The sequence below is a fragment of the Alternaria novae-zelandiae genome (assembly GCF_023758075.1).
Source record: "Alternaria novae-zelandiae strain BMP 2774 chromosome Unknown scaffold_7, whole genome shotgun sequence".
Classification (NCBI taxonomy): domain Eukaryota; kingdom Fungi; phylum Ascomycota; class Dothideomycetes; order Pleosporales; family Pleosporaceae; genus Alternaria; species Alternaria novae-zelandiae.
The window spans coordinates 1071905-1087413 of record NW_026056967.1 but is presented as its reverse complement, the minus strand read 5'-3'; the positions used below and the strand labels follow the sequence as shown (position 1 = coordinate 1087413).

General features: G+C 52.6%; 5 protein-coding genes across 5 annotated transcripts; 4 read left to right on the top strand and 1 right to left on the bottom strand.

Annotated features, from left to right (window-relative positions):
- Window positions 1-60: 60 nt before the first annotated feature.
- On the top strand, window positions 61-2974 carry J4E88_004369 (uncharacterized protein; the record flags this gene model as incomplete). The annotated part of the gene is made up of 3 exons (XM_049398015.1): window positions 61-181; window positions 408-2416; window positions 2468-2974. The coding sequence occupies 3 exons, from the start codon at window positions 61-63 to the stop codon at window positions 2972-2974; spliced, it is 2637 nt and encodes an 878-aa protein (XP_049256460.1).
- A 997-nt stretch (window positions 2975-3971) lies between these two features.
- Window positions 3972-7169, top strand: J4E88_004368 (uncharacterized protein; the record flags this gene model as incomplete). Its single annotated transcript, XM_049398014.1, has 6 exons — window positions 3972-4176; window positions 4229-4458; window positions 4516-4824; window positions 4877-6277; window positions 6330-6887; window positions 6939-7169. 6 exons carry the CDS (start codon window positions 3972-3974, stop codon window positions 7167-7169), a joined length of 2934 nt encoding a protein of 977 aa, XP_049256459.1.
- A 599-nt stretch (window positions 7170-7768) lies between these two features.
- J4E88_004367 (uncharacterized protein) lies at window positions 7769-9212 on the top strand (the record flags this gene model as incomplete). Its single annotated transcript, XM_049398013.1, has 3 exons — window positions 7769-8142; window positions 8215-8986; window positions 9045-9212. The coding sequence occupies 3 exons, from the start codon at window positions 7769-7771 to the stop codon at window positions 9210-9212; spliced, it is 1314 nt and encodes a 437-aa protein (XP_049256458.1).
- Window positions 9213-9988: 776 nt separating this feature from the next.
- On the top strand, window positions 9989-10972 carry J4E88_004366 (uncharacterized protein; the record flags this gene model as incomplete). Its single annotated transcript, XM_049398012.1, has 1 exon — window positions 9989-10972. The coding sequence occupies one exon, from the start codon at window positions 9989-9991 to the stop codon at window positions 10970-10972; it is 984 nt and encodes a 327-aa protein (XP_049256457.1).
- Window positions 10973-11666: 694 nt separating this feature from the next.
- On the bottom strand, window positions 11667-14260 carry J4E88_004365 (uncharacterized protein; the record flags this gene model as incomplete). The annotated part of the gene is made up of 3 exons (XM_049398011.1): window positions 11667-13177; window positions 13224-13925; window positions 13975-14260. The coding sequence occupies 3 exons, from the start codon at window positions 14258-14260 to the stop codon at window positions 11667-11669; spliced, it is 2499 nt and encodes an 832-aa protein (XP_049256456.1).
- Window positions 14261-15509: the final 1249 nt, after the last annotated feature.

Here is a 15509-nt window from a genome sequence, read left to right as displayed (position 1 = left end):
CGATTTCGCGCCACATATTCATAACCATTCACCATATTATCACGCGTGCATACCGCAGCGATGGACTCATACACGTATGTTGGTGCAGAAGACTGTGCGCAAAGTACGATGCTGACGGCTCGCAGTGCCACGCGTGAGGACTCCAGGCCGCCCGCGGATTCGTACAGACGCCGTTCACCAGGTAAGCCAGATGTCCTTTTTGAGACGTGACGGAATTTCATTTTCACCGTCACGCGAAACTATGCGGCGTGTTTGCTCCGGGCCTCTCTCGCCAAGCGCTGTTAGCACAGACCGATTGCGCGTACTTGGGCGTTGCTGTATGACTCCTGGACATGACCGGCATCATTTCTAAACCTCATCTTGAATCGCTTCTGAAACATCAGACTGGGCTAACATGCGTCACAAAGGCTCCGGAGACCGTAGGGCAGGCAGGCGCCGATCGCGCTCGCCCCAGAACATCGACCGATACCAACCTGATCGCGCGCGCGACTACGACGGCCCCCGCCGAGATGGCAACAGACGACGCTCCTCGCCTCCGCCCGTGCAGGCAGGCATCGATCGGTACGTGCCTGGTCAGGACAACTTCGCGCCGACCTTCACCACAAACCCGGTCCCGAACCCCATGCACCTCGAATACCAGGTCGGGTTCAACTACTTTGCAGAGTGGTGGCGTGTGGAGCAGCTCATGAAGGAGGAGAAGGAGCGCGCAAAGAATGGCGGACGCAAACCAGGTCTCAAAGGCGAGCGCGAGGCTCGAGAGGAACGGGGCAAGGAGCGCGAACAGATTCAGGCCGCGTATGACGAGTACAAGGAGAAGCTACAAGTCCAGATGGCGAAGACGTTTGTAGACAAGCATAAGAACGAAGAGTGGTTCAAGGAGCGCTACGACCCAGACTATGACTTGGCCTTCAAGGAGAAGCTCCGTCAATATCGCCATGGCATCTACGAGGAGTGGGAGAGACAAATAGACGAGGGGTACTTCGATGAATTCACGCTCGAAGGCATCTACAAGAACGATTCGAACGGTGCTGGAGGAATCGTGGAAAAGGAGGAAGGCGAGACAACGGCTGCCAACGAGGTGCTGGGCGTGGGCGATCTGTTGCCTTGCAAAGGCGGCGAGATCCGCGATGAGACTGCGTTCCAGCCTACGCTACTCATCAAGACTATTGCGCCCACGGTCAACCGCGAAAAGGTCGAGGAGTTCTGCAAGGAGCACTTGGGAGAAGGCCCTGGCGGCTTCAAGTGGCTCAGCATGAGCGACCCTAACCCACTAAAGAAGTGCCACCGCATCGGTTGGGTCATTCTCAATCCAAACGATGAGCAGCCAATGGTCATCGACGACCGTGGTGATGGACGCGATGATGATGCCGAAGAAGGGGCTGTTGATGATAAGCCTGAAGCTGCCCAAGGCCCACAGTCTACCGCTCACAAGGCTCTCGAAGCTCTCAACGGCAAGACCGTCATCGATGAAGAGCGTGGCAATTTCACCTGCCACGTCGGCATTCATGAACCTCCTGCCGCTCCTCGCAAGAAGGCACTTTGGGACCTCTTCTCTGCGCCTGAGAGAATCGAACGTGATCTAGAGCTTGCTGAACGACTCGTGAGGAAGCTCGACTCCGACCTCAAGGCGCAACACGAAGAAGAGTTCTCAAACGTCGACGGTGTCAGTAAGATCGAAGAACGTGTCGAGGCTCTGCGCTCGAAAGGCTGGCTTCAGCCCCCAGCCAATGCCCCAGTGCCGACCAAGAAAGCGCGGGATCCAGAAGACCTGGAGGAGGGTGAAGATGAAACCATGGAAGACGACGAGGGTGCTTTCGATGATGAAGTGGATGATGAAGAGTTGCTGGCCAAGAAGAAGAAGCTTGATCTCCTCATCGAGTATCTCCGACGTGTCTACAACTTCTGCTTCTTCTGCGTCTTTGAGAGCGACTCGGTCCACGAGTTGATTCGCAAGTGCGCGGGAGGACATCTTCGCCGACCGCGCGCTAGTCTTACAACTGCGGCCAAGGCTACCGCGAGAGCTACGGCTACTGGAGACCTCTTTCCTTACAGGAAGCAAGAGTCTTCAGGTGACGCAGAGAATGGCGAGGGCGGTAGTCCTGTGCAAGAGAAGAAGCCGATGCGGTTGAGTACCAAGAACCAACAACAACTTCAACGAGCATTCAACTGGGTGAAGACGTATGAGGAAAAACTGCTACAGCTACTTGAGCCGGAGAATGTTGATATCCGCAAGCTCGGCGGCAAGCCTCTCGACGAAGCTATCGAGGATGAACTCTCGCGTTATGTCAAGCAGGAGGATGAATCCAAGTGGCGTTGCAAGGTTCCGGAATGCACAAAGTTGTTCAAAGGCCAGCATTTCTGGCGGAAGCATACTGAAAAGCGTCATCCTGAATGGCTTGAGAAATTACACAAGGACGTAAGTGTTCACAGGAATGTTTGTAAGGATACGTTTGCTAATGCGAAACAGCTGCGACTGGTCAACAGCTATGTTGTCGACCCTGCGCATATTGCTCCATCCCGTAGTGATGCCAACAGTAATGGCCACTTCCCGATGGGCAATCATGTCCAGGCCACTGGAACGCCGCGGGGGTTTAACTTGGCCAACATGAACATGGCAATGGCAAACAACGGTATGCAGAACGGCGTGCATTTGGGCGCTCTGTTCAATCCTGCTATGGGCGGTAACTGGGACCCCAATGCTGCCCACGATGACCGTGCCGGACCTATGCGACGAGGCGGCCACCGCTTCAACAACCGTACTGGACCTTACGATCGTCAACCTCGTGACGGCCGTGCTCGTCCCGCTGTCAACGGCGGCCGATTGACCCCTCCGCCTCGTGGTAGCCGTCAAGGCCCTCAGCGATACGGTGAGGGTGGACCTGGACCTGTACAGTCTGTGCAAGGCCGATCAATCAAGAGCTACGAAGACTTGGATGCAGTTGGTGGTGGTGGCAGTGGCGAGCTCAACTACTGAGCCTCGGACCTCCGAGTGCATTGGAGGTTATCATGTAAGATGTGAAGTGGGCTGGCGTTAGCGTGGGTAACTTGAATTCTTCTGCCGAAATGCCAGGAAAGGCCTTGGCAGCAATTTGGGAACAGAACAGGCCGGCGTCCTGGGCTAATTATCGCCATAGACTGGCATTTTGATTTATTTACCCATCGGGCTTGTACGAGTACAATTGAGTAGATATCAACCTTAGTCAAATTGCAACTGAAAACCTTAAATGTTCGCACACGATAGTACCCGGCGTGGTGTTGTGCTAGTTAGTCAATCAGATATCTTGGCCCGTGGCCAGAACGTGTTCGATGTCAGATTTCCTTGCTAGATATGAGTGACAGGCTGCGCCAAGGGGAGTCAGTCAGCCATGCATGACCTGGCGATGTGCGAGTGCGATCTTCGAGAGCAGAAGCGAGCCGAATGCGGTCCGATTTCAGGTACTTCCGAGTCTTAGGCACCGTTCCGAGGAGGGGTACTCTTGTCAGTTCAACCAGAACGCCTCGTATTCATTCCCAGGATACGCGACGCGTATTGTGCAGACGAGATGGGAAACGACGGGCGAACATGGCCAAGACATAGGATGCCGTTCCTTCCTTTGTTTGGCCTCGTGGGCCTCTGCGCTCCATACGTCAGATGAGCTAAGACATCGGGTTGCGTCACTCAGCCACAATCCTTTACGCGCCCGACTCTGCTTCAGTGCCGACAAGCATTGAATTGATCCACTTTGAGCAAGAACGGGCGGTGCAGACCCATCGTATCTCTTGTCCTTGGTGCCGTGCCCGCATCTCCGCAGTGCACCAGCCTCAGTTGCAGCCACAGGTACTCCGTGGTGCTAGTCAGGCGTCATACAACACGCGTCGACGGTCATCTGCAGGGACCCCAAAGTCTGCTTTTCGCTATTCCTTCTCCTTATCTCCCTTCTTTCGGATCGCGGCTCCCTAGCCCGCGCGTTAACGCTGCTATTAATCCAACTATGCCCGCCAACCTCGACACCCCGCCTGCCATCCAGCTCAACGGTGCCACAGAGCCCACCACGATGAATCCTCAGCCCTCAGTACAGAACTTTGGCGAGCCCGCGCGGCCGGCAGTGCCCCAGCGCAATGACACGTCCTACTCCAAATTCTCGACTATGTCGGTGCCCCCAGAGGGCTCCATATTGACAGGCAAACAAGAGCACTGTAAGCCGTACAACATCATCCATACCCTGTGGCAAAGCTAACGAAGGCGCAGACCTCAAGCGCGAACTCATCTCCCAGCAAACAAAGTACGAAATCGCCGAACTCTCCTCTCCTACAGCGCTGCGACGCTTTGGCGCACCCTTTCGTTCAGATGCCGGCGAAGTTGCGCCGGAAGACTCAGAGCTGCCCCTCCTCCGCTACATATTCGTCAATCATGTTCGGAACTTTCCCTTCCTGGACAAGGCCAAAGAGAAGGAGTTCTGGCAGGATAAGCTACAAGTCGTACGTTGTATGAGGTCATACCGGGTAGAGAAGGAACTGACAAAGGTGCCATTCTAGTTCCTGGAGTCATTCGCGAGCAAGGACATCTCATCCTCAGAAGACCGCCTGGAGGAAACGAAGAGGAGAAAGCTAGCGCTCAAGGCCGAGAAGCTGGTCGAGCTGATGATGGTCTCTGGTATTCCCACCGCGTCAGGCTACGAAGAAAGAATACGCTTTGCCGAGATGGAGATTGTAGACCGACAGGCAGATGAAAAGGGTCTTACGATGAATGAGCCGAGCGGACACGCTATCAATGGTTGGGACGTCAATGTCGCAGGCGTCAGAACAACATCGGTGAAGAGACATCTCCGCTACCACACGCATGCGGTAAGTAGGCATACAATTTGCCCGAAGACAGAACCTAATTATGCGTTTGCAGGAGTACCTCATACGTGTAAAGCACGACGGAGACAAGGACTTCTACATTGGCCGCCGATACGCAGACTTCGTTCAATTGCACAAACGCATACGTCTCGAACTTCCCGGCAAAGTGCTCGCTCCATTACCTCGAAAGAATGCGAAAGATGGCCTCCTACAATCAAGTGCTGATGACGACGATATTAGCTCTATCTCGTCAGGATCTACCCAAGGACCTCCCCCTCCTGAACCTGTTGAGAGCAGTGGCGGTGGTTTGCGTAGCTATCTCTGGGGCGGACATAAGAAGAACGCCTCACAGACATCACTAGGAAGACGTTCGCCGAGAGCCTCAGCGGACTTTTCAGCGTACAAAGCTCCTCGTAAGCTGTACAGGGAAGAACAACGTGTTTCTCTTCGCGCATTCCTCCGATCATTCCTACACAACGAGCGAATCGCCCAGTCAAGTGCCATGGCTGAATTCCTGACACACGATCCCATTGAGGTCAATGAGGAAGAAATGGAAGACATCCAGAGGCGAGAAGAGATGGACAAGAAGCGCATCGAGGAACAAAAGCAGTTCTACGAAGTCGCGCGGAAGCGAGCAGCGGAGCTTGACATCCACATGGAGAAGTTCAGGAGAGAAATTGTAGAGAGCAATGGACTCTCACACCTGTTCCAAGAGGTCAGAGTCAAGAACACCATCCGAGACCTGAAGCCAGAGTACCAAAAGTTCGCAGAGTGGTTACGGATAGAAGTGGCTGCTACCATCTACCATTTGTTCCTAGCCGAAGACAATTCCCCCGAGCTGTTTGCACAGGCGAAACGCATACATTCTCTCGTTCCTTACGGTGTCCTCAAGAACGTCATTAGGATAGCCAACCCTGCAGCCGTCATGAGTGGGGTTCTGGATCTGTTCCTTGCACAGCCGTTCGGCGCTCGTTCATTACTTCAGCGTATATTTGGTATGGCCATCAACGACGGTGTCAACTCTGTACAGAAGACGATCGACACACTTGGTTCCACGAGGATCAAGGATGATGTTCTTTGCGACAAGATCAAAGCATACGTACAAGCGGATGAAGGTGTCAAGGAAGCGATTCGACAAGAAGCTGCGCGCGACAACGTCGATGTCGTCGTGACCATACTGCGCTCCGAGTTCTTCCAACCAGAATTGTCTTCGCAACAAGTGGAGAAGGTTTTCAATGCCTACGTTGCATGGAACAACGCGGTCGAAAATGTGAGATCGAGCCGCCTCAGCAGAAGAGCTAGCACCCGCAGCACCGTCAGCACAGCTACTAACGCGACCGGTCAGGTCGAGAAGGAGATGCGATCTGGCGCTGAGCTTTTCGCGCACCTCAAGCAATACTTGAAGTTGTGTCTCAGACAGAGGGATAAGCTCATGATGCTCCAGATCATCGAAGAAGTAAGTTTGACGGAAAGGCGATTTCAGAGATGAATGACTGACGTACTTCTAGCCGACCACGCTGCAGCTCTTCCGTGATTTGTTCACCATCTTCTACGAACCTCTTGTCCGTGTATACAAATCCGCAAACGTTTACAACAGTATTACCGACTTCGCCATGTTCGCCGATGACACGATCAAAACCATCGAAGCTTGTCAACGGCAAGAAATTTCTGCAGACCCCAATCAAACCGTGCAGGCCTTCATAGATCTGTGCGCCCGCCACGAGGATAACTTCTACAAGTTCGTTCACGAGGTGCACAAGCATGACAACGGTCTCTTCGACCAGCTCATGGGATGGCTAGAGGGTATCTTGGACTTCCTGCGTCACGGCCCTGGAAGTGGCGGTAAGCTTGATATGAATGCGCTCTTCCAGGGTGGAATCGATTCAAATATGATCGACAAGAACAAGGCCATTCGTGAGATCAACAGCCTGATCAAGTGGCAGATGGCGAGGAAGAAGTGGCATTCGGACAAGACAAGGCAAAAGATGGCGAGCGGTGGTGATGACCCTGATCCGCTTATGGGTGGTATCGCCGGCTTCAAGTCGAGCGACTTTGGGCTGAACGCGGTTCGTTTTCCTCTCTGACAACATGTTGGGCCATACACTAACGAGATACAGATGGATCTCCAGGATCTTGAACTCGACGATGATGGTAGCGACTCCACCGACTCGGAAGACATGGACGATACAGATATCGCAGATCCAATTGAAGCTGAGCGCAAGAGCCGAGCGCGCGCTGCTGAGAAGCTTCGGAGAAAGGCAGGCGAACCGAAGAAGCCACCTATCGTGGAGCTATACAAGCTCAGTGATGGTTTCAACAGCATGCTCAGGAACGTTCTCGCTTCTTAGGCTATTTATAATAAGCCCCTCAGATGGCATAACGCCAATCTGGTTACCTTTGAATAGCGGTATGATGGAGCATCCTGCATGCCTCTAAGACCTAATGAAATTACTTCAATTCTGTGTACAACTTGACTGCAACTCTCAATTCCCCCTTTTACTAAACGGTGCCTGGTATTGGTGAACCACTCCAGGGCTGCAGCTCCACGTGCTCGGTATGCGCACCTACCCGAAGCACGCTAGCGTGGTGCGGCGCTCGGAGCTAGTGTTCAGTCGCATAGCTGTCCTTTAGTCCAGCCGAAACGTTGCCGCGTCCACGCGTTGACTTGCTTGCCAGTTCTCTTCTCTGTACGATGATACTGCGGCTTTTGCACGGACAGTGCTGATATTCATTCCTTCGCTTTCACCTCTTTCAAGAAGCAGCGCCAATTGCGTTTGCAGTTCAAGTCAACTCGGTCCTTGTTCAAGACGCGAGCTACGACCACGTCTCGAGACAACGTTCGGCTGCACCCTCAACCCCACTGGTCTCGACCCCAATTGCCTTCTACTTCAAGGCTTCACACCAACTTCCTACAACCACGCCTACCCTGCAGCGGTAACCCGCCGTTATGCCCGCCAAATCGCGATTCACGAGGCTCGACGCCTTCACCAAGACGGTCGAAGATGCGCGCGTGCGCACAACATCCGGTGGAATCGTCACCATAGTCAGCTTGTTGGTTATCTTCTGGTTAACGTGGGGCGAGTGGGCCGACTACAGGAGAGTGACTGTGCGACCAGAATTGGTGGTTGATAAGGGCAGAGGCGAACGCATGGAAATTGCCCTGAACGTAACGTTCCCACGGGTACCATGCGAGCTGCTCACACTCGATGTCATGGATGTCTCTGGAGAGTTGCAGATGGGTGTCACGCATGGCATCAACAAGGTGCGATTGAGTCCTGAGAAGGAGGGCAGCAAGGTTATTGATATCAAGGCTTTGGATCTGTAAGTCTACATGGAGCCGCTGTAGGGCGCAGGCATATACGGGAAGCAACAGAGTGCTAACGACGGTTTCAGGCACGCGGATGAAGCGTCACATCTTGCTCCCGACTACTGCGGCGAATGTTACGGCGCACCTGCCCCCACCAACGCAATCAAGCCCGGCTGCTGCAATACCTGCGACGAAGTCCGCGACGCATACGCCTCGATATCTTGGTCTTTCGGTCGTGGAGAGGGAGTCGAACAATGCGAGCGGGAACACTACGCCGAACATCTCGACCAACAACGTCAGGAAGGATGCCGTCTTGAGGGCAGCATCCGAGTCAACAAGGTTGTCGGTAACTTTCACATCGCGCCTGGAAAATCGTTCTCGAACGGTAACCTACACGTTCACGATCTCGAGAACTACTTCAAAGACGAGTACGCGCATACCTTCACCCACAAGGTTCACCAGCTTCGCTTCGGCCCCCAGCTTAGCGATGTCGTTGTCCAAGACATGCAGAGGAAGCACGCAGGCTCTGGCGCTGGTGGATGGTCAAACCACCACATCAACCCCCTTGACAACACCGAGCAACATACCGACGAAAAGGCCTACAACTTCATGTACTTCATCAAGGTCGTGTCGACCGCTTACTTGCCACTCGGCTGGGAGAACCAGCTTCCTCGTTCCGCAAAACATGATGAGCTCCTTGGCGCGACCATTGACGCTTCATACAAGGGCAGCATTGAGACGCACCAGTACTCTGTGACCAGCCATCATAGGAGTCTGCAGGGTGGTTCTGATGAGAAGGAGGGCCACAAGGAGAGGATTCACGCTCGAGGTGGTATCCCCGGTGTTTTCTTTTCTTATGTAAGTTCCCAAGTACCAACTCCTTGTTGCTTGATATGGTTACTAATGGCTGCAATAGGACATTTCACCCATGAAGGTCATCAACCGCGAAGCCCGTGAAAAGTCCTTCTCTGGCTTCCTCGTTGGTCTCTGCGCCGTGATCGGTGGTACTCTTACCGTCGCTGCGGCTGTGGACCGCGCGTTGTACGAGGGTGTCAACAGGATCAAGAAGATCCACTCAAACTAGATGACGATTGTTGCCTGAAGGTCGTCTCATTGTTGCATTTACGCGCGTTCATGTGTGGAGTTTTTGGCGTCACGGGACATCAACGGAAAGACTAGACTTATGCTACAAGTCTGGAAGAGTGGTGTAGGTGGTGGGAGGTATGGAGAGATTTCAGGACTTAGAGATTTTCCTCTGAACAAGGCTTGTATCATTTAGATCGAAAATCTACGAAACGCACACTTACTTTACTGTCGGTCTCAGTCGACTACTAGATGATGTGTTTTGCTTTCCTGTATCCAAATTCATCGTTATTTCTGGGTTTCAAAACTTGGTCTTTTAGTAGGTATGGAGCGCATTGTGCAACCAGAGCCTCAGAGGCCCTGAAATCACAGTCCGGGTTGACAGGAGAGAGCGTCGCGGATGGCTTTGCTAGCCGATGAAGAGGCACCGAGCCTTGATCGCGTCAATTTCCTCGGGCTGTCATCAATGTGACTGCCTGCAGCCTGATTACAACCCGAGGAGTCAGCACAAGAGAACCGTATTGTTTGCACTCAAAGCACGATTTTCAATAGGCGGGCATGACTAAAGAGCATGAAACAATAGGTGAGAGCAAGAACACAATAGCAGTGAACTTGGTCGACGTCGAAGGTTCCATGGGTTTTGGCCAATGACAATTGGACGAACTGGAAAACTGTGGCTTGGCGACGCACAGACCTTCCGACCTTATAGACAATCCCATCTGCTCATTCTTGCTTGATAGATCTCTTCCACTTCTAACACACAACCAACATACTCCAATGAACATGAACGATCAACCAAGAGGTGGGCGAGGACGTGGTCGCGGCCGAGGGCGCGGGAACTGGAGCGTCTCATTCACACCACAAAACCATGACGACGATCAGATGATGGTCGATGGCGAGTCCTCACGTGGACGAGGCAGGGGACGAGGACGGGGACGAGGATTCAGGGGAGGCCAAAACCACTTCCAGCACGACAACCGCACAGACAATCGCTCACGAGAGCCGGCGATCGACAAAGAAACCCTGGAAAGACTTAAGGCAAATCCATCATATCCGCTGATGGAAGGCTTCCTGGGACGACGCTACGATGCAACCAACAAGCTTTTGAACTTATCAACTATTGCCGGCGACCAAGAAATTCTCCAATCCGGCATGTTCGCATCGGAAGGCGCACAGAAGAAGTTCTTTCCCGCCCTCATGATTGTTTGCGACGCCATTCTCGAAACGCAAGAAGCGAAAGAAGCAGCAATCCACAGCGTCACACTTGCGGGCAACAACCTCCAAAACACACACGCCGTCTACCAACTCTGCAACCACTTCCGCCACATCCAAAACCTGGATCTAAGCAACAACGCTTTCGCGACGCTGGACGCCTTAAAACCATGGAAAGGCCGCTTCAGAAACGTCGAACACCTCATCGTCGACCCGTTTCCCAACCCGAACTGGCAAGACGAAATCGTCTCGTGGTTCCCCAAACTCAAAATCTTGAATGGCAATCAAGTTCGTCCTGACGCGGCGGCAAACAACAACGCAGCAAACGCGCAGCAAATACCGGCTGCTACCACACCAACACCTGCACCTGCAATCGTCGACCCGGAGCAGCAGAGGAAAGAAGAGATGATTCTCTACGTTCAGCGCGAAACCAACCTTAAGCGCGACTACGCTATTCAGTGTTTGGAGGCTGGACAGTGGAATATCGAGCAAGCTGGTGCTCTCTTCGCACAGAGCCGCGAGTCTCTGCCAGCTGAAGCGTACAACTAGACGTTGCTCGTTTGCGAGCTTACAAAGACGAAGTTTCGCAGTACATGGGAGGAAAAAGATCTCGATGTTGTTTGTACGACATCAGGCATGGAACAAGGAAGAGCAGGGATCCAGTGTTGCTACTACCTTTACAACATCACAACCCAGGCAGCACATCTTTTGGAGAAACATCGACGTCTGCACAAAGAGAGCGGGACTTTCGAGCAGGCGCAGACATCTTGGGGGCAGCATCTGGCTGTCATCACGAGGAGCGGAACTTTTCTTTCACTGTGTGGGGGCGAGGCAAAAATGGTTCTGGACAGAGCATAGCATGGCGTTGATGTTTTGTGTTTGGGGCATGACGCGGTACATATACCCACGCGTACGAAATCAGGAGCAGAAGCACGAAAATGGACTAAATAGAATGAAAACAATCATCAAAGACACCACGACCGACCAGATCCCACCTTTGTCATTGCGATCAATCTAGAAAGGAAGGAGTGGCCGCCTAACGAACCATCTCACGTCAGCGACCAGCAAGACCGACATCGCACACTCACGTCATCACACATGCAGATCGTAAGACTAGTCTTTGAACAGAGAAAGCAACACTCAAGGCAAACAGCCGAGCGCAAATAGATATCATCTCTACATAGTATGTACTGAAAGAAAAACGAGTCCTTATTACCACAACGCAAAGGCCACAACACGCTGCTTAGTGACTCTTCCTCTGCGCATTAGCCAACGCACTGTTAAGCGCAGCCGTAACATCCACATGGAACAGCGGCCTGTTCAGCCCTTGAACAACCGCTATCCTACCCCTATGCCTAGCATCCTGCGCATCGGCGTGTCCATACGCCTTGCTGTGCTCCAGCTGCTTGGTGATGCTACCCGTCTCGGAGCTATCGCCGGAGTCGGGATGCGCAGCCTCAATGTCGCGACTTCGTACTTGCGATAGTGTGCGTTGTGCGAGGAGGTTCTCGCGTGCTTCTGCCTCCGCGGCAGCAGAGTCGGAGCCGCCGATTTCGGCGACGCTGAAAATCGGTTTCCAGCGGTGGGTGATGCCGCTATCGGGCATTTCAGGAGTGTAGTAGCCGAAGCCGGCGGCGGCGAGCGAGCGCTTGGTCCAGCGGTTGTTGATGTTGCAGAAGTGCCAGTCGACGGTGTCTGGGGCCGCGTACTTGTCGAGTTGGTTTCTTACGTCGATCAGGTTCTGGATTGAAGTAAGGTCGACATTGTTAACTGAGGAGAAATCGAGGATGATAGCCTTGAGCGTGGGTCGGTCATCGGTGATTTGGGTATCCTTGCCACGGCGAGGGCCAGGGTCGTTCCATGGGCGGTCTCCCGGTCTGTTGTAGGTCGCTTGGTTCGTACGGCGCGTCTTCGCGAAGATGATGTCGGTGAGCTGGTCGAGGTAGTGGTTTGCGTTGGGGTAATTGAAGCCCTCGCTGAATCGGTAGATGAAGATACCTGGGTAAGGGTCTTCCAGCTGAATGCTTGGGTTGGATCCGTCTTTGTGATCGATGGGTAGGAAGACTTCACGAACAGAGTGCTCTCCCTCCGAGGGCTTTTGCCGAACACCAGGCGGCGACATCTTGTCTTCTTCGGTTGGGTCCAGCAGATGGTCGCCAATGACGGAGTGAATCTTGGCCCTACCCATGAAGCGGCCCTTGGCCTTGAAAAGGCGGAAGGCGAACATGCCTGCAGAAACTGACACCGTGACGAAGATGCCATTCTCAATACTGGAGAAGACGGTGACGAGAACACCAACGAAGAAGATGATGACTTCAAGTGGTGAGATCCTCCAGAATTGGTATACAGTGTTTGGTGGTGTAATCAAGTCCAGCACGGCGTGGATGATGACTGCCGAAAGTGCTGCGTTTGGAATGTACCAGAACATAGCTGGGAGTGCGTAGATGGCGAGTAGCACTACGGCGGCCGTGATGACACCTGCAAAAGGCGTGCGCACACCGGCCTTGGACTTGATGGCAGTACGTGAGAAAGAACCAGTCGCGGGGTATGCTCCCAGGAAGGGACCGAGACAGTTGGAAACACCAATGGCTACGAGTTCTTGCGACGGGTTGATAACGTAGTTGTTAACACGTCCGAAAGACTTGGCGATGGAGATGTGCTCGATGAGGAGGACGATGACTGTCGATGGGAGTTCGGTCGCGAAGGACTTGATGATGGGGATCGTAATCTTGGGCACGCGCGCGTGTTGGAAGCCTGGAAATGTAAGTAATGAGTTTGACGAATTCAGGAAGCATCTTACCTCGTGGAACAGTTCCAAGGGTTTTGATAATCGGCTTGGTTCCGTTGGCCCTGTGCTCTCGGTTTGCCAGGTAGCTGAATAGAATATACAGCAAAATGACGAACACCGTTCGCAGAGTGTTGATGAAGAAAAACAGCTTGGCGCGGGTGGGGAAACGTTTTGCTAGCTGACCGCAGGTAAACCGGATCGCATATAGGAGAAACAGACAGGTCAGGCCGAATGATGCGTTGAGATCGGTTCGTCCAAGGTACTTCAGCGAGTTGATGACCACTTTGTACGTGGGGTCCCTAGTCGAGAATCCCGTGATACCCATCATGGCAGGGAACTGCCCAGCAGCGATACTGAGGGCAGAGCCGGTCATGAAAGCCGAGATAGCAGGCAGTGAGATGAGGTCCACAATCCAACCCATGCGGACAAGACCCAAGAAGAGAACGATTGATCCGGCGATGATGGCCAAGGCGGACGCGATCATGTCTCGTGAGATGTCTTGGCCAGCAAGCTTCTCTTCTGCAGACAGCACGACACCGCCCGTGACTGTGGATAGAACGGCAACGGGTCCGATGGTAATGTCCTTCGAGGTAGCGAAGAACCAGTAAATGAGTACACCCATGAAGGAAGAGTACAATCCGAATTCGACTGGAAGCTCAGCGAGCTTCGCATAGGCCATACCCTGAGGAACTACAACAGCGCCCACAGTGATACCTGATAGAAGTTAATAGCTATACAATGATAGTGTTAAGATGTGACGTACCAGCAACAAGATCTCCGATCAACCACTGTACGTTGTATCGGCCTATCCAGGAAAGGAACGGAAACAAGCTGGAGCAGTACTCTCTCAGCTCGTGACCACTGGGAAGAGTGTCCTTGATCCACTCTTTCGCGGTAGGTTCTTCCTCAACATAGGTGTCTGCGGAGTCGATGGTGAAGACGCTTTCGCCTCGAGTTATGCGTTCCGAGCCAGTTTCATTCCGGTAGTGCAAGTCGATGCCGAACACTTTTGCTAGGCCTTCGCCGAATTTACTGGCTGTAGAAGCCATTGTTGTGATGAGAGGTCTCCAACGCGCTCGAACGAAGATGCACTGGATCAGCACTGGAATGCCACGTGCCTGAAATCCAGTACTAAGTTTGACAAGACCGAATAAGCCTTAGAAGCAATGACAAGAGCTGACGGACGTCCGAAAGCTTATCTATGCAGTCCACCGAACGGGCGGGTGTGATCAAGCACAGCGCAAGCAATTGGAGGCTTGGAGTGAAGCGCACGCGGTCTCTCTGGGACGAATGACGGTGGTGCTGTGCCGGTCTGGGCTGCAGGATCGGCCTGTGAGCTTCGAAGTCAAGGTAGCTTGGGAAGCTTGAGTGCCCTGGATGAGGGAAGGACCGAAGCCTTTACGACGCCTCGGGATTGCTTGATATGACGAGAAATTGCGTGATCGCTTCCGTTACTGGATCGGAATTGGTGTTGATGTACGCTAGTAGTCTATGCGCAGTCGGGGGAATGTCGAGGCAATAAGGCCACTGCTATGATAGAGAGGATGAGATGGGTAGGAAGTATTTCCAAGCAAAGCCCGAGTGAAGGGATCTGACAAGTGACATAATGCCCTGATATGCCGATCAGATCTAAGTGATTATTAGCGACCGTGACGCTTTTCGCCGCGGTACCGGCAACAATCTGATGCTCGATGGGTCGAGCTTGCAAGGGTGTGCGGGTGCGGCGACAGGGATGGGGCGCGAAGGATGTGATGGTCGCTGACGGTTCGCACTAGTGTCCAATAGAGATTCAAGGCCGGAATTGCGTGCTCAGGAGCAAAGATGTCGATTCCTTTAGCCAAGTCTCAGCTAGAAGCTACTAGTTATAATCTATAGTCGCGGTATTTAGCTTATAGCATTCTAGCAATCTACTCCTACTACTATTATTAGGAAGTCTTACTAAGTAATCTCTATAGTAATCTTCTTAGCAGAACTAGCCTGCGTAGCCTTCTAGAATCTATTTCTAGCAGGATCTAGCGCTAGATTTTAAGTAGCTTATACTAAGTGCGCCTATACTAGTATATATAGCAGCTATAGCGTTACTTAAGAGTGCACTAAGAGAGTGCTTATATAAGAGTAGTAGAGTTCTAGGTAGCGCGCTTATAAGCGTAGTATACATTATTCTACTCTTATATTAGCTTAGTCTAATATAAAAAGAGAAGATAGCCTACCTAAATATAGTAGGAAGCTATTAGGTTTAGCATTATTAATATAGGATAGGTAAATTTTAGTGTGTAGAAGAATGCAAGACGCTAAATT